This window comes from Ochlerotatus camptorhynchus, unplaced genomic scaffold (genome assembly GCF_037179485.1).
Source record: "Ochlerotatus camptorhynchus isolate MF236.1 unplaced genomic scaffold, CSIRO-AGI_Acam_v1.1 ptg000202l, whole genome shotgun sequence".
NCBI classification, from domain to species: Eukaryota; Metazoa; Arthropoda; class Insecta; order Diptera; family Culicidae; genus Ochlerotatus; species Ochlerotatus camptorhynchus.
The window spans coordinates 280,833-308,334 of NW_027040692.1; the positions used below are offsets into that span (position 1 = coordinate 280,833).

General features: G+C 37.3%; 2 protein-coding genes across 4 annotated transcripts in view; one reads left to right on the plus strand and one right to left on the minus strand.

Annotated features, from left to right (window-relative positions):
- Nucleotides 1-27,502, minus strand: part of PRL-1 (PRL-1 phosphatase) — a 193,357-nt gene that overhangs the window by 28,643 nt on the left and 137,212 nt on the right. For all 3 annotated transcript variants that reach the window (XM_065223932.1, XM_065223937.1, XM_065223935.1), the window contains one exon: nucleotides 7,749-8,764. The gene's annotated coding sequence lies outside the window, so the exon portion shown is untranslated. The remainder of the gene's footprint in view (nucleotides 1-7,748; nucleotides 8,765-27,502) is intronic.
- LOC135702879 (uncharacterized) overlaps nucleotides 16,225-27,502 on the plus strand; it is a 156,430-nt gene continuing 145,152 nt past the window's right edge. The window contains exon 1 of the mRNA XM_065223931.1: nucleotides 16,225-16,999. Within this exon, the coding sequence (XP_065080003.1) occupies nucleotides 16,275-16,877 (603 nt within the window). The 5' untranslated portion in view covers nucleotides 16,225-16,274 and the 3' untranslated portion in view covers nucleotides 16,878-16,999. The remainder of the gene's footprint in view (nucleotides 17,000-27,502) is intronic.

A 27,502-nucleotide genomic window follows, 5' to 3' on the forward strand; every position in this document is an offset into this window, starting at 1 on the left:
ATGAGCTTCCCAACCCAGAAGTGACTTTTCTTTTTGCAAGCATAGTATGAATCCAGTTGACGATGTGCATGTCGAAGTTCCTTTTCTTCATGGCGTCAACCATAGAAGAATAGGATGCGTTGTCAAAAGCTCCTTCAATATCCAAGAAAGAACAAAGTGCCATTTCTTTAACTGAAAGTGATTTTTCTATTTTAGTTACCAAAGTATGGAGAGCAGTAACTGTTGATTTTCCAGATTGATACGCAAACTGAAAATTAGATATTGGATGCTTTGACATGTAAGTTGAATTGATGAAGTCATTCAACACCTATTCCATAGTCTTAGTAAAATTGATGAGCCTAAATGCTTTTGGCTGCGTTTTATCACGCCCCGCGTATCAATTTCCATTTTGATGGAATGTAGTTTAATCTTAAACTCGCCTTATAAATCTTAGTTAACGACGGAATCAGCATTGCTTCACAGTTTTGAAGTAGTGCCGGGAATATGCCATCCACACCCGCAGATTTAAAAGGCTGAAAAGATCTCACAGCATTCTCCACTCTGACATTTGTGAAAATTTCGTCAGCTATATCTGGTATGATGTTTTCTGTTCTCTGAGGCACTGGCGAGGTCTCTATAGAACACATTTCAACAACAGCATCAGAATTATCTGATTCAACACACAGTACCGAACCTGGAAAATGTGTTTCCATCATTAAATTTAAAGTTTCAGAGGGAGATTTGGAAAAACCTCCATCATGACATTTAAGATTAACAAGTTCAATCGTATGGTCTTTAGCAGAAGTTCTCTGTAATCTCGCGACTATAGGAGTACTGTTTATATTTTCACATCTTTGAATCCAAGACACTTAGAATTCTCTAGAAAGTTTTCACGATATGCCATTGGAATTATTTAAGAAATTCTCATCTCGGAATTCCTTTGGAATTCGATTCCCTTGGTGTTCATAAATGGATTTCCATGTAACTCTCTTCAAAATGAACTTACTCTCGAAATTTCCTTGGAGTTGTCATCACATCTTTCTTCTCAGAACTTATTTGAAATACTCATTGGAAATGGACCTGGAATCCCTTCACAATGGCCATGAAATTTCCCACAGAACTATCTAAAAATTCAACTCTGAACTTTTACAACATACTTGGAGTTCCACGAAATAAATTTTATTGCTATTTAATCAATGGACGTACATAATTTCAAGGGCATTGTGCAGAGAACTTCTAGAGATTTCTTTAAAGTATTCATTAGGATCTGCGTGGATCAAGGGCATTATGAGTAAAAATGCATGGCATTTGAATTATGAGGAGAACACCATTGGGACTGTAAAAAGAAACCCAGGAGTATTCCGAAGGAAATTTTCCCATTTAAATTAAGCATAAAACCGAATGCGACTGAGAGCACTAGGCTAAATGGGTCATTACTAAGCCAGTAGCATTTTTCCTGGATGTTGAATTTGGTTTTGCTTTCTAGGTCTTCAAAAGTTGTATATGTCTTAATTACTTTGAAAATCCGCTCAAAACTTTGTACAGGATTGGATTGTTCACAAGGATTTGCTTTAGAATCATTTCCTTTCATTATTCTTTTAAAAATTCTTCTAAAATGAATTAAATTCCCTCTGGGAGTTCTTTTTAATTTTATTGTAACAGTCTGAAAATTTATACTTAGATTCCCTTTGGATTTAAATGGTTCTTTTTTCAAGAATTCACTGAAGCTTCTTTCCATTTCGTTTAACTAGCTTGAATTCTTAGTACAATTACAATCCAATCCACCTCAGAATTGTCTAAAAATTTTGCTCAGAATTATCTTGGGCAGGGTGTCCATTCAAATCCAATTTTACAATTCCCGGTTTTTCCCGGTTATTTAAAAAAAAACCCACCCTAACCTCACCCCTACCCTAAACAAAAATAGCCGGTTAGAGATAATCATATAATTTGTTCAACAGAATTGCTCTACAATACATTTACATTAACATGATCTAGATCTCCAAAATCTCATGGAATCAAGAATTCATATAAAAACAACGAGTCTGACTGCAAAAAATGAGTCTAAATTTTGGTTTGGTATGTCGGAAAAAGTATACATCAATACAAGAGATCTGAGCGGGAGAAACGCAGAATCAAAAGTTCTTCAAACCTTGCATAGATCTTGAAATTGTATAAGTCATGCAACATTTTGTGGAATACAAAGATATCCTACCAAAATACTTTTCATACTTCAAATTTTCCTGGAGATATTTTACAGGTTAATCGAAATTTTGCTCGATGTCCACTCAGAATTTTCGAGCGTTTTGTGCATCACGGAGATTCATAACATAATTTAAAATGCTTAATTGTGTTTAAAAATAACATTGTTGAACTATCCAAATAATCCCGGATATCGTATCTTGAAGGTCTTCAGGCTCTACAATGCATACGATGATTTGGCTTAATGATAGAATGAGTAAACCTTCGTGAAGCCACATGCTTCAATTGGTTTGGTTTATTAGAGTTTCCAAAATTTCTAGAGTTCAACTGTTTATTTTTTTTATTATAGCAGGGCTAGTAGCGATCACTGTTGTCAAAAATACTGATTATAGTGACCATGTTGAAGAAATAAGTGACCAAATAGTGACTTATATAGTAGTTGTAAAAATAGTGACTAAAAAGTGTCCTAAGAGAAGAAAAGCAGGCGTTATGATGGCACACCAAATAAATGTTTGATGTTTTAGACTTATTCAATTAGTATCTCATAAACACTTATGTACGATATTATCCTTTAAAGCGAAAGATTCAATAGAAAGTTTATGGGCCAGGGTGTCTACTAACTGCAAAAACCTGGAAAACCGGGAATCCTCAGGAAAATTTATTTTTCCTTAAAATACCTGGAAGTCTCAGATAATTTAATAATTTTCTTACTGAGGATATTTTGAAGAAAGGAATGCAGAGTTGCGACCTATCACAATCACGATCGCCAAACAGCTGATGGTAGTAACGCTTTGTACATTCCTATCAATGTGCTCGTCGAAGCTCTCTCCATGACCATCCATCAAGTTGACGAAAGAAGTAAAAAGCAACTGGTGAATGTCGGCTACTGTTGTGATCCGTCACCGATCTGGTCAATCCCGACAAATAACGACACTCATCTGTGCTCGTTTTGAAGCAGTTGCTGCTTTACTTGCTTATTTGAGTGTGTTGGTGAGTGAACCCAACAGCTTCCGTTTCATGTTGCCTGCTTTGTTTGTAACTCACACAGTCGCGCCTGCCGAGACGAACTTGGAATGCGAAGGCATTGTTTTCATTTTCTTCTGTCGTTTCGCTTTTTCTCATGATCGTACTGCAGAAGTCTTCACTGTTTTCGTTGCTTGTGAGCAGCGACCATTACTGGTGGTTGTTGTTTGCCATGGCTCTACCTCTCACTGCGTGGCAAAACGATCTGTCAGCGATAGTCAGTTGGTGCGAAGACGAGTGTCACGTGAGTGTCATTATATTTTGCATCACTGAAGGAATGTATTTAAAAATACAAGCATTTAATTTTTCTCGTTATTTTCATTCACACTTTGAACTTTATAGATCCGCAGTAGATAAATCTTTAGTAACAAATAAATAAAAAAAAAAACAAACAAAGGCATTTTTGGGATATGCATATTTTAAAGCATTTTAAATTTGCTCTAGTTCTGGAATTAAAAGTTCTAAAACTTCAATCAATTTTCAAAAATCTGGAGTCATACGCCATGCACAGTTTTAAAGGCTCGCGGAGTTTTATTATAATTTCTAAGGACCTCATTCCAAGAGAGTTCTGTGGAAAAAAAACTTATTCAATCTGCTTTCAAGGTAGTTCTGAAATTTTTTTGATGTAATGTGAAGCCTGATAACTTTGAGTAGAATTTCAAGAAACCCTGAATTTAATTTAAATGTAAATTTTAATGAAAACCCTTAGGAATTTCTGATGAGCACACCTCCTTTGAACTTTAGAGGAAAATTCCAAGGGCATTCTGCAGATAATTTCATAAATTTTGTGGGAGAAAACAAATCCGGAGCATAAGTCGCTGGAATTTTTTTGAAAATATTATAATATTATAAGGATAATTAAATCTGAGAATAACTCCAGGACATCTTTAAAGGAATTCGGAAAATAGATTCAGGAGAGTTTGCCAAACAAATTATTAGAAGAAATCTAAGGAATTTGAGAGGAGAAATCCCAATGAATTTTTATGAGACTTTCGATATAAGTAGAATTCCAAGAGAAAGAGTGAGATTCAATAGGAAATCTGAAATGAATTCAATGAATATTCGGAGAATCTCTCCAAAGGCTTTCTTATTGAGGAAAATTTCACGGTAATTCCGAGGAAAAGTGAAAGAAAATTGAGTTCGGAGGAGAGGTTCATGAAAATCTTCATTAAATATGGAATGGACTATTCTGAGGTCTTCAAAACTACTTGAATTTTTCCTGAAGTTAATAAAACTGCCTTGAAGTTTTTTCCTAGTTTGAGAAACTAGCTGGATGCTCACAATACTTCTCATCAAATTGTTAAGCTTCCCTGAACTTTATAGGACTTCCTGAAGCTTCGTAATTTTTTTCCTAACGGTTATGAATCTCCTCTAAACGTTTAATAATTTTCTGAAGTTCTCTAAACTTTTTTTAAAATTCATGTGACTTTTCTAATGTTAACGGAACTGCTCTGAAGTTCTCTGTTCTTTTCTGAAATTCTCAAAACTACTCTAAAGTTTCTGCAGTTCTCATGGAGCTTATTGTACTGCGCTGAATTTAATTGAATCGTCCTAAAAATGTTTAAGCTTCAGTGAACTTCTGAACTTATCCGAAGTCCTCAATTAACTTTTTAACGTACCTAAAGTTATCTGACAATATGAGAACTGCTTTAAATTTCCCACTTATTTTATGAAACTAATGGAACTGACCTCCCCCTGAAATTTCTCGGAGCTTACTAAACTGAAAATCTCAATATTTTTCTGAAACTGCCCTTACATTATCGACACTGATTTAAAACTTCTTCAATAGTCTAAACTTTCTTGGTATTATTAAAACTGCCAAAACGATTATTAAATTTCTTTAAAGTGCTCTAGATTGCCCTGAATTTATCAGTTTATAGAACCCGCAACATTACTGAAATTAATTGATTTGCCTTAAAGTTGCGACAATTTCCCTAAAGTATTATAACGATTATAAACGCTCACTAATTTTCCCTGAACCTATCTATGCTTATCTGAAGTTCTCTAAATTTGTTTAATAATCCGGCCAATTTTCTGATATATATGCATAATTCCCTGACGCTTTCGAATCAATCATAGAATTCTAGGAATACCCCATAATTCCACGGAACTCCTTGTCAGTCGCTGCAAATTATTTTAATTATTCTGAAGCTATCTGATGGTCCTCGAAGTACTCAGAACTTCGATGAATATCTTGAAAATATCTAAAAATATTTAAATTTATTAGAAGTTCTCTGGAATTTCTAAATTATATCGATGCTCGATAAAACTTCTCGCATTTTTTTAAAGTAATTGAACTTCGTTGATGTTCTCTAATCACCTTAGCTAAACTATCACATTTTTCTAAGATCTTGAAATCTCAATAATATAACACCCTAAAATTACTCTCACGTTTTCCGGATGTTCATATAATTTTTATCACGTTCCAGCTTTGTTGAAGTTTTCGAAATTCTCTGAGTTTCCCGAAATTATTTTATTTTCCTTGATTTGATTTCCATCGATCTTGTTTTCCGTATTGAGTACCAATGCTACCGATGCCAGGGAGGCAGCTTCCACACCTGGGCCCTACCTATCGACCTATCAACTCATAGATCGGGGTCCAACGGCTTTACTTCCCTTCCGAAGGAAGGTGTGATCAGATATTTTATGAATGAACCCAGGCCTTTTGCCGGCGCCTGGTGTAGTAGTGTAGTTGGGACTGCTTTCTAACACCCCGATGGGTCTAGGTTCAATCCCAATCTGAGGCATAAAAATCTCTGGTCACGTCTTCCTTCGGAAGGAAAGTTGTTCCGGCTCATGTGTGTTGAATGGGTGCGATATTCTACGCAGGTGTGGAAGCTGCCTTACTGCACATTCGATTGCCGTCAATGGATGGCAATCGATGTCCGTCGGTGATTGGCACCAGATTGCGGAACAGAGACCGACGTTAAATAAAGGAAAGAAAGAACCCAGGCCTTTTGAGGTAAGAGGCAATCACGCTTACCACTACACCACCACACCACCGGCGCCGCTCTTCTCAAAACTTCTTCAAGGTTACTACCATTTCCTTGGAATTATTAGAACTGCCCTTTGATTCTCTGAACTGTCGTGATGTTCTCGAAACTTCCCTAAAGCTCTCAATCCTATTGAAGATCTCGGTTCTGCTCGGAAATAAATGGAATACCCGTTAACACCTTTATATTTCCCTGAAAATTTTCTGAACTTCTGTGATGTACCAGAAATATTTCTGAAGTTTTCATAAATTCTCTGAAGGTCTCTGAACTTCCCTGAAATTTTCACATCATGGAACTATCCTGATTTTTTCTTAATTTACGATTATAGATCTTTAAATTGCTTCAAAAGTCTGGACTAAAGTTACGGGAACTGCCCTTAAGATCTGTTATTACCCAAACAGCTCTAGATCTAGCAATTTCTGAGGTGCTTAGAACTTCTTAAACATTTGCACAATACCCCTCAAGTTTTCTATATTTCTCAAGTTCGCTTGACACCTGTGAAGTTCTCTGAAATTCTAGGAACTTCACAAAAGGTCCTGAACATTTTCGGATGCTAAAAGAACCGCTTTGAAGTTCTTAAAGCTTCCAGTAAGTTCCCCATATTTTCACCATGTTCCCGCAGTTTGCTTATGGAGGTTCACTGAAATTCTCAGCATTTCTTTTCATTCCTCAGAACTTCTCCAAAGTTCCTGCAACTGTTGTGAAGTTAATGGGATTGCAATGAAGATCTCTAATCTTTCATAAAGTTATTAACGAACTTGGAATAAATCATTTATTTTTTTTCCTTTAATTCTGGCACTTTGAAAATGCGATATCTTGAACTTGTACACGGAATACGAAACTTCAAGACACTGGATATTTTTAGATCTTGGATTTACTCAAATTAAGTTAGCTTTTTTTAACCTTATTAAAGTGAGAAATTAAGTAAATGTTAAACTTCAACATTCAGTGGATTTGATTGTAAAGCTGTTCTTTCAAAACTGATTGCCATGTCTTAATTTTTTTTGGGTTAATTGCTGTTGTTTTTTTATCTACAAAAAAAAAATTTCTGCAAAAACCTTAGTTAAAGTTCTGGAAAAACCTGGAAAACGCAGGTAATTTTATTTAGAAAAATGAGTATACATCCTGTAGATATAGAAAGACGATTAAACGTCACATAGCAAAGAATGCTCAATCTTGAAATAAATTCACGCTAGAAAAGTTGAAAATAGTGACTGAGTACAAGAAAAAGGGACTTTAGTGACTTGGTCATTAAAAAAGAGACTTTTTAGTGACTGGAAAAAGGGACTCGCTACCAGCCCTGCAATCGATTTACTAAAAGGATAAACAAAATAATAATCTGTAAACCACAACACGCTAGACTGATGAGTGTGATTGAAAAAAAAAGTATAGTACGTCACTAGCTAAGTCGATTATAACTATGAGATGAGATAACATTAAACAGAAAACCAAAGTAGTAGTCAAACACGACAAGCAAAGCCCGGAAAGCAAGTGACCTTTCCTGCTCCTGGACAAAACAAATATAAACTCTAAAAGCATCTACTTTCTACTTACCCGCAATTTATTCAGCCACCGAGTTATAACAAGTTGCGTTGTCAATAGTTGAAGTAATGCACTCGCAGTTGCACGGTTCTCTCCGACAGGAAACGATGGAAGGAATATTAAAAGAAAAGATCCGGAAACTATGGAAGAGTTGTGAAAGTTCCTCCACACGAAGATATGGTTGGAAAACCCCGGAAAGTAGGTTATATTGACACAAACCTCTTATTCTTCTTCTTCTTATTCTGCTCTTAACCTCCCGCGAGTACTGACGCTTATAGAGGGAAACTCAATATTCACAGAATAAACTCCAAGAGAGATATGATGATTGAAGCAGGGATTCGAGTTTTCCGACGGGACAAATATTGACACAAAAAATGTACAATTCAGGACAATTTCGACAACACTGAAAATACGATCTTTGCTTCGCCTGCCTGTGCGCGCCTAGCTAGTTTCCGATTCAGTCAATTTTCCACCTCAAATTATTCACTTTTCCTTCCAGCACTAACTTGTTGCTTTCTCCGAAAGCGCTTCCAGCTCTGTCCAACCAGGCGTGTACACTTTTGATTTACTTTTTTATTCTCTCTCTCTCTCTCAAGTTGCGACGGAGGGGCTACGCGATGTGTACGGGTAAGTGCAGGCTTTACTTTGCTCAAACTATCCACAAAACGTCTTGATGCTTTTTCCAACAACGAAAAAAAAAACCTCGGGGCTGTCTTCTTGTTTCGATTTTCTAAAATTTGTTGCTCCTACGCGGGACACACGCTCTCTATCTCTCTTCCTCCACACTCGTTCCACGTTCTCCTACCGTCTCCGAACCACAACGAACCGGCGACGACGAGGGGATATCGGATGACTTGATTCGGATGATGGGGAACGGCGGCGATCACGGTGTGCGATGGCGATGATGACGACGACGGCGAGTGGGGCGCGTGCCACGACGGGGGGCGTCTAGCTTATTTGTGTTGTGCCTGGCAGTACTCTGCGCTGTCTAGCTGAAACTCCATAGAGGTTGGAACGAGTCGCCACAGCTGTAAGGAGAGCAGAAACATGAAGAATGAGATTAGTCTAATATCTTTGAGCAGGTTGGATGGGGGAGGAAGGTGGTGGGAAGTATTTATTTGCAGGGGTGATTCTAGGAAAAGAGCCAAGCAGCAATTCAATGCAAATTTCAAACGAATAGGATCCGACAAACACAGCACCAGCAGATTGGGATTTTCGAGGAATGTACTCGTTCTATGATTATAGCCATGTGGTGGCTGGCAAGATGGGAAAATCCTCTGAATCGGTGCCAAAAATGTCACCCCCGATGGGAAAGCAATAAAATGATGTTTTGGTTGTGTTTTGCCTTGTTGATAGTTAATCGCAATTAAATGGGATTTCACAACCATACGTTGATTTGTAAATTATCCCCCGTTGGAGATCAGAGCCATTTAGGGGAACACAAATATTTAAGCACAACTGCATTGAGGATTTTCCATGGAATTCAATGGTATGATTTCTTGAGTTCGCTTGAGTTTTTCTCGATGATTCTCTTTAATACTCAGAATTCTCTGAGAACATCCTTCTGAATAAACAATTTACTGTAAGTTCACCAGAATTCTCCTTTCCAATCTTCCGAAAATCGCTTGGAATTCTCCACAACATTCCCTTGGAATGCTCCCAGCGATTCATTTCCATTCTCCTGAAAATGTTCTAGGAATTCTCTCAAGCATTCCCTATGTATTATCTCAAATTTCCCTTGGAATGCTCCCAGAAGTTCTTTGATATTCATATTACAGTTCCCGTGGCATCTTGCTCGCAATTATTATGAAACTATCCTTAGAATTGGAATTATCGTTAGAATTTGTTTTGAAATGTCTCAGATTCAAAGTCCTTTTGTATTATTATCACTACTCATTTGGAATTGTTGACATCCGAGTTTATGTCAGAATTCTTTTGAAATACTCAACAAAATTACGTTGGAATCATCTTCCGAATTCATTTTAGGATTCCGTTTGAAATCAAATTTCAATGGAATTCATCTCAAAGTTATGTTCAAATTCTCCTGGTCTACTTCTCAAGCCCCACGCAATTCTCCACTGATTTTTTTTTCTAATCTAAACTTCGGAATTCTCCATAGAATACACCTTAGGTTCTCCTCGGAAAACCCATGGAATTTTTTATATTACCTTGAATTATCATCGGAATTCGTTAAGAAAGTTTACAGAATTTCCAAGCAGTTCTCGTCAGAATACTTTTGAAATTATTTCAGTTTTTATAAAAATAATCGCGAAATTTTTTGGCTTCCTGTAACTTCATCCAAGTTCCATGCACATTTTTCACAAGAATCTTTATTTTTTTAAGTTTGAGATCGTGGGAACTTGACAGTTCGACTTGAGTTCGACAACTTCAATTTTTCAATTAATCTTGAACATATCAAGCTGAACAATGCATTAGGTCCTAAGTATCATTAATCAATTCTCTTCATCGACTTTCTCTTTCGTTAATAACGTGGGTACAGAACCGTTTCTTGTCGTGTTTGTCATATTAGAAGCTAGATAAAAGCTTCACACAGGATCCGAACCGAGAGTCAATTGCATTGTAGCGATAATGTACGGTGTCAACCACACCCCGGTGCCGAACGATCCTACAATTCTTCAGATGTATCTGCAATCGCAGCTGTTTCTCCCGCAGAACACCCCGGTACGATTGATGGTTCACCCATCAGTCAGCCGTACAGCTCATTCTATGGACTGAACTCGGATTCGATTGACTGTGGAGGTCTCTCTACGCTCTTTCGCAACTGTTCGTATCACCGACGGCAAAAGATGCTGCTGACAGAATTGCGAAGGTAACCACACCGGAGGTAACAGAGCCAATCTGAATCGCGGTCTTAATTAACGCAATCGGAACCGGCAGCAGTTTCAGGGAGATTAATATGCGATTCCGGCATGACCAAGGATAAAAAATATGAAGGAACAACAGGCAGATACAAGGAGGAGGTAATCATCAAATGACTGCAACCAGTATCGAGATTCTGGACCGACATTTAGGTAAACCATGGACGGTAATAGAAATTCGTACCTTCAATGGAAATATTACACATATCTAGCGTTCAGAATAAGAAGTGCTTAACTTCGATGATCGATTCTCTTCATTGGTTTTCTCATTTGTCAATAGCTCGGCAGGTTACTTTTTGGTGCATTTTAATTTGCTTTCGCTAGCTAATACATCCTTTTAGTACACTGTACTGGAACCATTTCGGAAAATTGGTTAACTTAAGAGAAAATTGATGAAGAGAAATGATCATCGCACAGGGTTGTCTACACATTTTACTAGATAACATTTCCCGGATATACCAGAAAAGCAGTTCTAGGCCAAATAGCGCAAAAATTGACACATTTTAGCTTTTACCTCTCAGAACTCTATGAAAGTTCTCACAATTGTTCGCTAGGGTCAATGAACCAAGTTTGTGCGGGAATTCGGTCATTTTGACTCTGGCCTGATTTTCCAAAATGGCACATTCGATCTTTTTCAATAAATCATAGCACGAAAACCACTCATCTAATCGAAAAATCTGAAGCAAAATTGTAAGAAACTTGATTGCTTTTCAGAAAAAAAAAACACAAATTTTCATAAAAAAAAAAACTGTTAAAAACTACAATAACAGAATAAGAACATTTGAAAGATTTTTAAACTTGTTTGTAATAAGCTTTTAATTTATCAATAATGCTATATTTTCTAAAATGGGTACAATGGAACCTTTCAAAATTTGACCAAAATCCATGGTGACCAGTAAACTTCGATTAGAAATTTCCTTTTTTTCCGGAATTTTGGAAATTTTGTTCGATATACATTAAAATTAAGCATAATACCGAAAGCCTAAGGTATCAATAGGATAAATAGGTCATTACTAAGACAGCAGCATTTTTCCTGGGTCAAATTTGGCTATGCGTTCGAATTCTTCAAAGTTTGCCTACATTTTAACTACCTTGAAAATTTACTTAAAACTCTTTACAGGATTTAATTAGAATATTCTTAAGCATTTCCTTTCGAATAATTTTGCGCCCTAGAGTTTATTTTAGAATTATTCTAAAATAAGTTTGAGATTCTCTCTGGGAGTCCCTCAAAAATGTATTTATAGCAGTCTAGAAATTATCTGCAGATCAATCCAAAAAAGCATGAAAAGCATCGTTAGATTTTCTTTGAAGCTTCCTTGCACAATTCTGTTTGAAATTCTCTTTAGAATTCCCAAACAGTTCACAGCAGAATTATTTTGAAGTTCTGCTTTAAATTCTTCTGAAAATTTGCTTAGACATTTCCATAAAATTAACTAGAAATTAGTTTCGTGATGCCTTTGGAATTGATTGGAATTCCCTTAACACTATTCTCAGAAATTGTACCCTCAACATTCGATTCCATTGGTATTTTTTACAGATCCTGGAATCCTCTTCACAATCGAAAAGGAATTTTCTGCAGAGCTAGTTAAAAAATCTACTCTGCACTCCCACAAGTGACTTGAAGTTAAAGAGTTCTTTCCAAAAATCAAAATTTTCTCAGAAATACCTTGGAGTTATCCATGAAATTCAGTTATTTTATTTTTTTTCCTGATTTTTTTTAGTTATTTTTTTCCTGATTAGTCATCGAAATTCACGGAATTTTCCCGGTTTTTTCGATTTCCCGTTTCAATGGTCGCCCTGAAAATTGTAGAACATCAACTTCTGGAATGTATGAAGCTTTATTTTAATGCAATATTTATGTGATTTACGTATAGGAAATGATTTTCTGTACTAAAAAATGTGTTATGCTTAAAAAACAATAAAAATAATTTGTCGAAAAAAGTACAAGTGTATACTAATAGTTACCGTATGTCTGTAACTCCCTGAATATTTTTCAAAATCCAGGATCCTTCAATTCAAAAATCTTTAATCGTGATCATCAGGATCCCGACTTTTTTTTATAGATTTCAATAATTGATAGCCTTGGAACTATTTACAGGATTACTTGAGTATATTCTAAAAATTTACTTAGAAAAATTTCACAATGAGCGTTCATCTTAAACCTCTCTCAGGTATTCCCTTATAATTTGCTCCATAATACGCGTGAACATCTTCCAGCGGATGATATTACAAGCTGTGATACGGTAGCTCAGATATCATGCTAAGAAAACTCACCAGCTACAATGCTCACCAAACTGCGGTGAGTTTGAGCTTCAAGATTACTGAACACCCGAAGAAGAACTGGCAGCAGTAACCAGTGATGCAAAATATCATGACACTCACTCGACACTCGTCAACGCATCAACTGAGTGTCGCTGACAGAACGTTTCGTCACGCAGTGAGAGGTAGAGCTATGGCAAACAACAATCACTAATAATGGTCGCTGCTCACAGGCACAACGTAACACTCGCTGCTGATGATGAAAAGCACAACGAAAACAGTGAAGACTTCTGCAGTATGATAATGAGAAAAAGGGAAACGACAGAAGAAAATAAAAACAATGCCTACGTATTCCAAGTTCAACTCGGCACGCGTGACTGTGTGATATACAAACAAAGCTGGCAAAATTAAACGGAAGCTGTTGGGCACACTCACCAACACATTCAAATAAGCAAGCAAAGCAGCAACTGCTTCAAAACGAGCAAAGATGAGTGTCATGATTGTCGGGAATGACCAGATCGGTGATGGATCACCGCCGAAGACGACATTCACCAGTTGCTTTTTACTTCATTCGTCAACTTGATGGATGGTCATGGAGAGTGCTTCGACAAGCACATTGATAGGAATGTAGCAAGCGTTACTACCATCAGCTGGTTGACGAAAATTATCCAGGTACGTGGATGTAATTTCGGTCTACTGTACTCAAATTGGGTCTATTAATTGATACAAATTCATCCTATCGAAGATGTAACTCGTTCTACAAAGATCTGGCATGTGGAATCGCGCTTTTATTTCACTCCTTATCATTCATACGTAACCACATTGATGACGTCACTTACACTTCTCACGTAAGAACTGATGAGGTAGAAAGAGACAGTGTTTTCTTTGTTTGATCCATATAAAATATACCACAATCTAGGCGCATAATACAAAGGTGACACACAAGGAAGAAGTGTTAGTTTGTTTACTAAAATGTACTATGCCCATTTTAAATGGCAAGTTTTGCTATAAGAAATGCTCCTCGTGTTTATTAGCGAGATTCACATTTCACAATTCAATTCACAAAGGTTTATTAATTGAGTAGGAAATCAGTTTGGCACGGCATTTGTGGCCGGTCGTATGAAACAGGTCAAAAACTGTCCAAATCCGCCAATATTTTTTTTTTGAATTTCTGTATTGCAAAATAGTGAACTTTTCGTGATCATTAACGGCAAAGAGACCGTGAGCACCTGCCCACCTTTCATAAAATCCCACATCTCGAACCACGATGCTTTCAGAATCAACATAAAAACCAAATAGATCATCTCACGACCACACATATAACGAACTGTAAAGTCAAGTCTAGAGCAACATGTGAAATGCGCCAATGACTCATTTAGACAAACCAACATCAGCATCTGGTAGAGTAAATTTTCTCTGTCAAATGGTGTAATTAGTTTGCGTGGACGTGTTGTGATTCATGAGCAATCGACGTTTAAAGTCATTATTTACATTCGGCTCATAGGACCTTATCACATGTTGCTATAGAAGTAATAGTCCGAAGGGCCTAATCGGAATTTTAATGCATGGCCGATAAGATGGACTCAAAATTGAGTGGGTTTTCACTCAAAATAGCAGTGCATTTTAGAAATTCGTAGTACATTAGTTGGTCATGATGTTTATTGTGTCGCCAGCTACGCACGGAAGATCCGAAGGCATGAAAAATGTAAGCATTTGTGTTAGCTATAAATGGCAGAGTTATTTACTCACTGGCTGTTTTGTATTTTTTAACATGAACGTTTCTTAAAATTAATATAAAATAACTCATCGTTGGGTAGTTTTGTTTTATCGTGTCTGGGTATACACCCTTTTGAGAAAACTAGTTCGCTTACGGACATGGAATTTTCACGCAAAGATTGACCCCTACCTAGCTACGAAATTTTTCGGTAGAGCGACCGAATAAGAAAATAGTCGCCGAAATCCAGTGACGTTTGCGTATCGGTCTCCATAGGAGTAAAGAGTTACAAGCTTTGTAGACGCGAATTGACGTACCGTTTCGACCCGTTTTGCCTTCGGGACAAGGTAAAAGTTAAGAAACTATCCGCTATGATTCTCGAAATTGACATTAGATTATGGGATTTTCCTACATGAGTAAAGAGTTGCAGACGCAAATGGATTCACTAATACCAATATAAAGTCATCATATAAATTTCATAGACCACAATTAAAATGACGTCCCTAAAGTTCGTCCCATAGTTTTGAAGCGCAAATTGCGTTAAATGTTCTGAATGAACGGTGCAAGTGATAACTGTGATATCGATTTATTAGGATAGCATGTTCTTGGAGGCGAACCAGCCCCAGGCTGAAAGCCTCCCTAATAAAGATAAATCAAACAATAGGGTAGCATGTTACAAAAAGGTAAAGTAAGTTCTTTCAATTCATGAAATTTTCAGGTTTTTTTTATGATTTTCGTTAGTGCAATAATAGTTATTTGCTTAATAGACCGAAGTGAGGGGCTAGGCTGACATTACATCCTGTAGCCCTATGTTCCGAATCTTTTGACAGATACGCGTATTTAGTCTACTACTTGCAGACTTCATCAGTAGCAAGTAAGCACGGTAAGTGGCGTTGAGTACTTGGCACTGATGAAGTCTGCAAGCAGTAGACGAAATACGCGTATCTGTCAAAAGATAAGCAATTATTAAGTAATCTATCTTCCATTTAATTCCACTTAATTAATTTTGGTATTGGAATTTTCTTTATTAGAGAGTTGTATAGATTTTCACCTTTAGTTTACTTAAATCTTTGGATTTTATTAGTAAGGTAGGTTCCGATTCTACACATTATAGTTTATTTTTTATAAAGGGTGTCCACGATGAAATTGCCACACTATGAAATTGCTCTAACTTTTTAACCGTTGGGTAGAATTTAATGAAAATTTGGGTGGATTTAGTTCATAGTGCATTATTTACATCCTGCAAGTTTTAAAGTCCTGTGATCAAAACTCGCGGAAATGGAGTCGAAAGAACAGCTCGTGCGTGATAAAATCTTGCGCATTCATCACGAGAACAAGGATCTCTCGCATCGTTCCATCGCTAAAACGTTGGGAATCGCGAATTCCACGGTGTCGCGAGTGATTAAGCGGTTCGAGGAACGGTTGACCACCGATCGGAAGCCCAGAAGTGAAGGAAAAAGTATTCCGTACAACACCAAAAATCACAACCGCGTAGTTGGGGCCTTCAACCGAAATCCGAACGCCTCCGTTAGGGATGTGGCTAAGAAGCTGCACCTAAGCCGAAGTTTTGTCCAGAAGGCCAAAACTAAGGCTGGGCTTCGAACGTTCAAGGTACAAAAGGCCCCTAATCGCGACGAGAAGCAGAACAAGTCCGCCAAAACCCGTGCCAGGAAGTTGTACCTCAACATGCTGACGAAAGTTGAATGCTGCATCATGGACGACGAAACATATGTGAAGGCCGACTTCAAACAGATCCCCGGCAACCTGTTTTTCACGGCCAAGGATAAGTTCAGCGTTCCGGAGCATGTCCGCACTCAGAAGATGTCCAAATTTGCGAAGAAATTCCTGCTTTGGCAAGCCATCTGCACGTGCGGGAAGCGGAGTGCACCTTTCGTGACCCAGGACACGATGAACGGACAGGTGTACATAAAAGAGTGCCTCCAGAAGCGGCTGCTTCCTCTCCTGAAGGCCCACAACGTCCCAACAATCTTCTGGCCGGATTTGGCCTCATGCCACTACTCCAAGGACGTGCTGAAGTGGTATGCGGATAATAAGGTCAATTTCGTGCCGAAAATGTTCAACCCTCCCAACACTCCGGAGCTCCGCCCCATCGAGAAGTACTGGGCGATTATGAAGCAGCACCTTCTTAAACGACCTAAGGTAGTGAAGACAGTCGAGGAACTGAAGAAAGTATGGGTTTACATGCAAAAAACGGTTGATTCACAGGTTGTGCAGAATCTTATGGCCGGGGTTAAGGCCAAGGTGCGGGCATTTGCGTATGGACTGTAAATAAAATACGAGTAAAATGGTTAAATGAAGTTTAATAGTTATTTCTCAATCCCTGAAAATTTGATGGCAATCGGATGAAAACTCGAATTTTGCGAATCAATTTTGTGTGTGGCAATTTCATCGTAAACACCCTTTAACTGGGATCTCGACATTTTTCCTAGGGGATAAGTACTTAAGGGGGTTAGATGTTGATAAGTTCTTTAGTAGGAATGACACTGATGAAGACTTGTAGTCGAAGTACGTATCTGTCATCGATGCTAAAATTAATTAAGTGGAAATGAATGAAAGATAACCTTTTTTGCTGTTTTATTTTAATTATAACGATATTAATGTTCATTAAAATTGTTCTCCTCAGGTTTCACAATCTGGAAGTTCATCAAAACTACCTTGAAAGCAGGATTCCACATGATGTTTTGCTGACAGTTCTTCCCGGAGCTCGCTTGGAATGAGTTTTTTAGACATTATCATCAAATTCCATGATTTTTTCAAATGTGGAACCTGGCAAATATTCTATGTCCAACATCATTGTTCCAAATTCTTGAAAATTTATCAAAGCATAATTGTTTTTGAGCTCAGATTATCAAAAAAAAAATTCCAAGGTCGAGATTTGTCAAAATATCCATGTTTCTGAAAAACAATTGAGGCCTCTGAATTTATAAAATTTATTTTGGTACTGAAGATAAATCCGCTCCTTATCTTATCTATGAAGGACAATGAATGAAGGCAAATATCGAGGAAAATTAAAAGTTTTCATTTTCATTTTCAAGCACCGAAGGGGGTCATAGGGCCAGGTCTCCAGTAAAACATCACTGTCCATACAGCACAAGGGTAGAGGTAAAGATTTGGCACCACAGAATAATAATCACAGGTATCAATTGAATCCTGCTTAAGATGTCGGATAGGGAGGAATAGTGTTTCAAGTAGGGGATAGTCGGAGTAACAGTAGTATTAGTAAAAGTTGAAAAGTAAACGTACAGAGGACCATGTTTTGCAATACCTGTAAATTTTGTTTTATGATTTCATAATTTTTAAACCCTTGTATCCCAAAATTTAGGAAAAATGCTTAAAAGATCATACAGCATCATAATAGCCCGGAGCGGTTCAATTGAATATCCTACTACACAAAAATAAGATTAAATACAATTAGATTGGTCTCACCCGATATTCTTGAAATACTTGACGTTTTGAATGAAACATTGCCATTTCCAGACTTCGTGTTGTTAGTTTTCTTGAAGGTCTTGTGCTTAATTCTTGATTTGTCTTTCGCTTCGTATTTCTAAGAAGTGACTCTATAAATAGATAAAAAAAAACAAACCCTTCCCGCCTGTAGACCGAGTGCACAACCTTTGTGATGATACTTTCCAAACGTGCATGCCCATAGAAATAAATTCAGTTCAATGAAGGATTTAATACTAAAAAAAAAAGCGGATGATTTCTACTGTGACTAAATCCAGCATTCCTACTAAAATATCAAATGCTGTGCTTAATCATTTATTATTAGTACAGAGCAATGAACAATGTACGGTCACAGACAAACAGACGTAACTCTTTGAAAAACTTGTTCTTGAAAACATAGTATCTCAAAACATATAACCTCAGTAACGACATCTCTCTGGCTTCTCGCGGAAAACAAGCTTGCTCGCTAACTCGTAAACAATATTGCAAAAAAGTTCTATAGAATGTATAGAAACGTCAAAGTGATCCGATGCCAGCGCTGCGGCGAGTAGTTCGCGGAACTGATAATATTCAAATCAACCGTTAAATGCATGAATGAAGATACACAATGAAGAGTTACGTCTGTTTGTCTGTGGTACGGTGATGATTAATCTGTTAATATGCTTTTATAAGTGGGTTCCAATGCACTTTTGGTAAGCATCAACACTGATCTGGCAACACTAGTGTGCATCTTTCCAATGTGGTAAAGATCCAAATCAGCCCTGGGACCTGGTAGCCCAATTAAACTACCTCAAGGTTTTGCCAAAGCCGAGGGAAATATCGAGGTAAATTTAAAGATATCATAATAAAATGTTGAAAAATCCTTCGTAAGATAATTTGGAAATTCCCTAAAAAATCCAGTTGTTTCCTGGAAAAACAAGATTCTCTGAGTACAGGGCTCTACATTTTCGAAGCTCTAAAATGAGCTCGAGTTTTGTTTTATTTCAAGCAACCTGTTTAATGCACTATATCAGCTCGAAACGAAAATGAAAAAGAAGCCCGCTTAGAATGAAAGGCTGTTTGTGGAATTTTTCGTCTTTGCTTTGCTCACCCCTTCCAATGAAAGTAACATCGATTTTCGAGTTGAAACAAAGCCTAAATTTGGCTTTCAATTCCTTTTACTGACACGCTGTCACCGCTCTTTCAATTGGTTTAATATGCGTTATATCCCGTTTTCGCTACTGCTTTATAGATAAATACGTGGATGGAAGATAAATTAAACATGTTACGTGTAATCTTCAAGTGTTTTCATGTGAAAAATGCTTTAAATATACATTTTAATTTTCTGTCATATACCTCGTGATGTGTTTCATGAAAGACGGTCAGATCAAAGTCGAGCACTCTTTTACTCGCCCGCTTTACCGAAGCATGAAAAAAACTACGAATCAAGCGACGGAAGAAGGAAAGACAAACGATAGCATTGTAGAAGCCGATTGAGGTGCTAGAATGATGCGAAGCTGTTCAACTTCAACAGAAACTATGTCAACATCATGCATATTTACCTTCGTTCCAGATTCTTGAAAGTTTTCGCCCAAGTATAATTATGAATAATAAGTGAAATAGAATGTTTGCATATATTTTCATAAAAATTTCTTTGGTAAGAGAATTTGAAAATTTCTTGAATAATGAATAATTGAGAATTCCAGGTGTTCCGAGAAAAACAAAATTCCCTGAGAATTCCAAGATTTCCAGGTTTTTCAGATAGTAGACACCCTGTCGCAGATCTGAACGCTAGATATATATTTCCGACAAGTCCTAACAAACCTAGTGCCCCATATTAGTGTTGAAATGATATATCCTTTCAATAAATTCTGAGAGTATCACCACACTTGCCATTAACGAGAGCTTCAAAAGCAAACAACAGCGATCTGAGCTCTTGCTGCAAATCATTCGCACAAACCCGTTCTAGTTTTATAATTCACCGGGGAAACGACCGACGACGACGCTGACGAGATGACAACAAACTCGCTGCCACCGGTAGGTCCCGTCCTGCTGCACATCAACAACCTACATCTGTGTGTCGCGCAAAACAAGGTCACCCAACGTCAACAACAGCATTAGGAAAATAGCAGGATGAAAAAAAAAACGAGCACTTGAAACTCTGTTTTCCCCGGCTTTCATCTCGGATGGAACAAATTTTAGTGCATTTTGCGATTTTTCTTGGCGAAAAAAAAAACACGGTGCGAGAACGACATGTCATATTTCCTGTTATATGGATGGTGACGGTGACGAGATTGCCCAGTAGCTGCTGCTTGCACATGTGATGTATTCGTTTAGTTGATGGAACTCTTGCCCGGCCATCAACTTTTCCGAAATGCGACTCGGGAGAAAGGAGATCATATTGTGAGACGAAATATGACACAAATGGATTTCACTGCACCGCCGTATTTGTTTTTGTTATTCGGCCTGACTGAAATCCCGGACTTGACAGGTGTTTTCAGTCTGCTGACTTGAGTTGTTTATTGATTGCTGCCTGGGACGCGTCCGATTCGATTATTCTTCGAAGAAAAGGGTTTTTTTTTAATATTCATAGACAGGCTGTTTGCCAGTTGCAGCCAATTTGTGCAGAGGAGAAGGCACAGTTGACGAAACGGACACGTTGACAGATTAACTGTATTTTCGGGGGCAATTTCGTGTCACTTGCTGAGCAATTCCGCTAACAGGTTGGTCGTAGGAATCGACCTGTAGGTACACAAAGGGAGGAAAAAGAATGATTCCGAAACACTACAGTCAAACTACAGTTTTGGCTCCCGTGCGAGCTCGGCGAAGATTTACGATCTACCAACGTTGTCAAGAAGTTCAACAAAAGTCCGTTGACACGTCGGCGATGAAAGCTACTGAATTCCGGATGCCATCGGTTACAGGTTCCGACCACTTCCGTTCGATTTGTACATCTGCAGGTCCGCGTAAAGCGAAAAATTGCACGGGAAATAATTTGCGAAAAATGTAAATTAAGCCACCGAACAAGTGGTGCTAATTCCGTACGCTGATCCTGTTGCTCGTTGCAGAGTCTCATTAACTTTTCTACATACACCCTCTGCATTGTCTATGCCTGAGCGAAGATCTATTTTGAGTGCGTTTGCTCTGACAACGAAAATATAAATATTTTTGTTCGCGTTTACATTTTCATTTTTTTCTTCTTTTCTTTGGTTGCTGCTTTTTGGCACAGTCAGTCGGTGACAATAATGCGATAGATGATGACTTTGTTATGGTTTTTTTTTCTCTGTTTTCTGTTTGTTTACATTTCGAGATTTTTTTTAGCCTTCACTGTTTCACGCAAATATTCTAGCATTTTCTCAAATATTGCTAACTTTCTGCTCCCAAAATAACGCATGATGAAAAATGGCTTGAGTAGGTCATTCACTCAGATGTTGAATATGAGAAAATCATATGATCGAAAACTTGGGGCCTTTTTTTGCAACGCTCTTTGATTTTGTATTAATTTCTGTACGTAGCACTTGAATGAGTTCCTTGGTGAGATCCAGCTGTATTGTCACTTAGTTTGTTCACGTTCACATCGTCGTTTTACAATGGAACATATGTCCATTTGTCTGAGGTCAAATGACAATCCAGGAATTTCTACATTTGCTACAGAATTTATCAATTCTTGAAAGACCTCCAAAATTATCTATAGGAATTCTCTGGTTAACTGTGTACGACAAACACCAGTCTGAATAGCCTGTTACTGTAGTTGTCCCCCGCTATCCGTAGTTTCTCATTAGCATCAGCCGCCGTTTATCGTTGCACTAATGGAACCGAGGGTTGTGTTGTCTCGATAAAAAGCACGTCATCGCACACGCTTCGCTGTCTATACGTACATATGTACGTACACAACTGATATAGACAGGAAACTACACGCTGGGTAAACAAACTCCATTCCAGGAGAATGCATTCCTCTACGTACGTTTCGCAGTAGGTACCTGCGAGCACAATTTACGTCATTTGCAAATGCCCCCGCACTGTTGAAATCGAACAAATCTACACAGAGCTGGAAAAAGGGCCTATCCATCCAAACTTTGATCGATTCTCTTCATCGACTTTCTCTTTCGTTAATAACTCAGCTGAAACAACATTGCCTATTGTATTTGGCTGTTGGCTGATGAAGAAAATCAATCAAAGCAAGCAGATAGCCCCTTCTTCCAGCTCTGTATAGAAATGACACCCTCGGCACTTCACCTTCTCAGCTATCGCCGTCGGCAGTGGTTCGTAAGTTCCTGAAACAAAGCAAAACGGAACCGCGTCTGTCTGGATCCGATCGCGGAAATCAGCCGCAACACAAAGAAACCCTTTTCGCCCTCTGAACCGTGCTGCTATTTTCCATGATGTTTGCATATGATGATGATGATGAATAAAGTCGAACCATACACAGACACACACACACACCCACTATCCGGCAGTCGCAGCGTGCTCCAGAAGAGCAGTGTAGAAGAGTTAATTAATTTACAGCATCAACGTCAACCGGTGATGGAATGGCCGATGACGTCGATGATCGTCGTTCCCAAGGGAGATTCTCCGATATTCGGTACATGGCCCGTACGTTCGAGCAAAAAAGGTCAGGCAAAAAGTTGACGAGTGAGCGTGATTTTACTGGAATTGACAGCGAACGAAAACATTACATCGGCAATGGCTGGTAGAGCTCATCCGTTCGAGAGGGGTTGTGCTTGCGGAACGGAAAACAGAATACAGTAGTTGCACCATTTGAGCGATGCCTCCCCCACCCAAATGGAATGTGTTTGAGGTGCATTTTCGAAAAACTCGCAATTGCATTCCTCCTGACATCATCCAGGTTTTTTTTTGCAATTACACCGTAACGGTTTCACCACGCAAAACTGAGATGGAACCCGCGCAAAAGCTAGCGATACTGTTGTTGCACCGACTGTTGCGGGTTGTGGCTGTTCCAGGAATTCGAAAAATAAAATCTCCCTTATGTAGGTTTATATGGCTACAAAACCACTGGAATGTGGCTGAACGAACACAGCTTTAAAAGTGCATTTTTTATTATTTATCAGGGCCTGTTGGCGCTGGATGGACAACACTATTTCATACTACTGCTGGTGTTCGTACACTATTGATGAAGATCATGATGGCGGCAGTTGTTCCACTCGATGAGCACTGAAATATTCCAACAATTTCCGGTCGACTGAAGACAAAGTGTTTCAGTTTTGAGCGTTAAGAGTGAGGTTTTATTACTTTGCAAAATGACAATACCTGTGAATTCTTCGGATGATGAAACACTTCAAGAAGAATGTGTCTTATTTATTTTGATATGCAATTTTATCATTGCATACCATTCAGAAACGGAATGGTTTAAATTTGGCTAGGAACATGAAGAACGAAAGGTGTTATTCGAACAAAAAATAATCGAACATTCTAATTCATACACATTCAGAGACTTTTAATCAATTTCTTCGCTTCACTTTGATCATTTAACAGGGTGCTGACTAGTGTTTCCATTTTCCGGCCAGCTGAATGCCTCTTCCCGGGAAATATTATTGTTGTTATGGACTAGTGTTTCAATTTCCCGGCCATTTAGCCTTCCCGGGAAACGGGAAATGTTTTTGTTCAAAGTCCTGAAAGATAACAAGTTGAATTCATGGCATTTATTCATCAGAATGTTTATTTATTACTTCTGTTTAGCGATTTATAGTTTTACCACTTAATTTTAACTGAACTCAACTGAAAAATCTTCTTCCGACATGAAGTAATGAAATTAATTCCACTTAATTATTTTTGGTATCCATGACAGATACGTATTTCGACTACAATGTGCAGTCTTCATCAGTGTCATTCCCACTAAAGAACTTTTCAAAATCTAACCCCCTTAAGTACTCATCCCCTAGGTATAAAAGTCAAGATCACAGGTATAAAAATGAAACTACAATGTGGTGTAACAAAGTAAAACGGGGTAACATTGATAGTTTTTTTAAAGTATATTCCAAATATTTTTTACAGTAATGAATGTTTTTCAAATTATATATTTTTAAAACAAGAACTGAGGATCCAAGAGTCAATTCGTTAGAAATATGTTTAATGGAAATTAAAGCAATTGCACTATTTTTTTTTAGTTTTGTGACCGAACTTCAGTTTTTTGATTTGTGGTTACTTTGAAAATGCTCGATATATGTAGAAAAAAAATTAGTGAAATTCAGTCAATTTAGTTCTTTTAATATGAATCTTTGAATAAGTATATAATTAGAAAACATCTTAAGAAATAAGAATACAACATTGAATTTGTGATGACTATATCGTAAATACATTTCATAAGTGATGGTTTGAGTGCTTTTTGTATACACAAATTTCACACTGCCGTACTATAACGGAGCAATCAACTATATAATTTAATCTCCTCATCAATCGTATAAAATCTTCACTTCAAGTCTGATATTTGACGTACGCATCTCCGACTATGTAAATCGTTAAATTTACGCATAAAGTAATTACACATGTTTAGTAAGAGTAGATTATTTTCGATTTTTTATTGATTCTTCCAGGAGCTCCCTGAAGACTCCTTCTATAAATCTATTTGAAATTTATTTGAATTCTCCTTAGAATTTACATGCAATTAACCTCAGAAATTTCATAAATTTCTGCTTAGAGTCATCTTGGACTTCTCCCCAGCTTTCAATTGGACGTTCAATCAGGGTGCCTACTCAATCCAAGGAATCAAATTCCCTGAGTTTTCCAGGTTTTTCCAGGTCGGATGAAAAAAATTCCAGGTGCATACAAATTATACACATTATTATTTTATCTATTTATCCATCTGGAATCCCTTTTATGTACTTATTGATTTATGTTATTTTCGATTGTTCAAACTTGGGCGTTGGTACTTATAAGTCGGCACAGCAAAAAAGTTATTGAATATTACAGCAGAACAGATAAACATAGGTTGTTTAGTATTAATTTGTACAATTTATGTTTAGTAAATGCACCAATAGTAAATACTTCCATCATGAATTACCGGGAAATTGCTCTAGTTTCGGCAGACGTATTTGCTTTTATTATTTTAAATAAAATGAGAAAGAGTAGGTGAACTTTGTGGAGTAGAACATGGTTGCTCAGGAGGAACACAGGCAGGGATCTGGCTCATATTGTCCTTCAAGAGCTGTGATATGAAGATGAAAATGGATTTCAAAACCTCGCCAGGATGTTGAAACCAACTTTAGACAAGCTAGTGGGAAAAGTTCTCACTAGATCTACATGATTCCTTGAGTTCTGAAAATTTCTGTTCACAATTCAATTCTGCAAGATCTTCAAACCTTCTGACGTCCCTGAAGTTTTGTTTCTGTTCACGGGTAAAATTTCTTTAAAGGTCAACAATCTTTCCTGACGATCTGCAAATTTCTCGGTAGTTCTACAGATTTCTTTGAAGTTCTGTGTGTTCTTCAGAAGTTCTGCAAATTTTCCTAAAAATCTACTAAGTTTCTGAATCCCTGAAGATTTAAGATCCTTGAAGATCAACAATTATCTCTGATATTCACAAAATTTCTAATAATTTACAAAATTCTCGAAAGTTCTGTAATTTTCTCTGCAGATTTTCATGATTCGATGAATATTTGCAAATATCTCTGAACATCCATACAATTTTCTTAAGAATGAAAAGATTATCTAGAAATTTTTTAGCTTTCCTGAAGTTTTAGGGGTATTCTGAAGTTTTTCTAATTTTTCTGAAGCTGTGCAAATATCTCTAAAGATCAGCGAATTTACCTGAAGTTCTGTAAATGTTTTTCAAAATCCAAGAAACACAGTAAAATTCAGAAAATTTATTTAAACATCTGCTAATTTTTGAGTAGATTTACGATCTACCCTCTGAACTTTTCTGAAGTTCCTAAAATTTATTTCAAATTCTGTAGAGTTTTTTGAAGTACTGGATTTCTGCTCTAAAGATCTACGAACTGCCCTGAAGTTCAATAAATTTCACAGTAGATCTCCGAATTTTTCTAAAGTTCTTTAAATTTCTTTGTGGATTCTTGATCTAAAGATCGGCGAACTTTCCCTAAGATCTGTGAGTTTTGCTGAAGTTTTGCAAATTTTTCTAAAAACGTACGAACTTTCTGACGTTCTACAGACTTCTTTTAAGGTCTACGGACTTCTCTGAAGTTCTTTAGATCTATCTATTTCCGACTTCCATGGAGTTCTGCAAAATATTGTACTTTAGTACTTAGCTGCGATTTGTTTTTGGAATTGAGGTGCTTTTGAAACGTTTCGAGAAACTGAGCGAAAAACTTCTTTTGAATTACGAATGAAGTGATAATTGGAAAATTCCCTGAGTGGAACCAAAATTCCCTGAATATTCCAGGTTTTTCCAGAAAAAATAAAATTCCCTGTGAATTCCCGGTTTTCCAGATTTTTACAGGTAGTAGACACCCTGAAAGATCTCTAGATCTAGCTTTTCTGAGGTGCTTAGAACTTCTTAAAAATGTGCACAATACCCCTATATTTCTCAAGTTTGCTTGATACCTGTCTAGGAACTTCATAAGAGTTTCTGATGCCAAAAGAACCGTTTTGAGTTTCTTAAAGCTTCCTGTAAGTTCCCCATATTTTCAGCGTGTTAACTTCCCTTATGTTCCCGCAGTTTGTTTATGGAGCTTCACTGAAATTCTCAGCATTTCCTTTCATTCCTCAGAACTTCTCCAAAGTTCCTACAATTATTGTGAAGTTAATGGGACTGCCATGAAGATCTCTAATCTTTCATAAAGTTAATAACGAACTTGAAATAAATCATTTTTACATTACATTACATGGAATACGAAACTTCAAGACATTGAATATTTTTAGATCTTGGACTTTGGAAAATTCAGGTAATTTTATTTATAAAAATGAGTAGACACCCTGTAGATAGAGAACGACGATTAAACGTCACAAAGCAAAGAATGATCAATCTTCAAATAAATTCACGTTAAAAAAAAAAGTTGAAAATAGTGACTGATTACAAGAACAAGTTACTTTAGTGGCTGGCCTTAAAAAAGGAGACTTTTAGTGACTGGCTTGAAAGTTCTGTAATCGTACCACTGTTCGGATCACACCTTCTAAGATGATATTACAAAGCAGACACGAATCTCACTCGATCCACCGTCGCACACTGGAGATAAAATCGCAAAAGTGCCTCAACATTCAATAACTTCTGTTTCCGCTTAAGAAACTTGATCAAATATAGTTGTCTTGCCGGAAACAAGTCTCAGGAATCGAATGAAACTGGTTTTATTTTGCGCAGGATTGTACGCTGTCTTCGATAATGCAATGCACCGAATACCGGATAGTCTTTTAAACAGGACAACACATTTTTACTTAAATATTACATCCCCTTCGCAACATAATAATTATGTTAGAAGAACATGGACGACACTATAGAATTATCACAAAAAACTTACGTGGCATTTGGATCATATTTGGCCTTTTAAAAGTCGAGATTT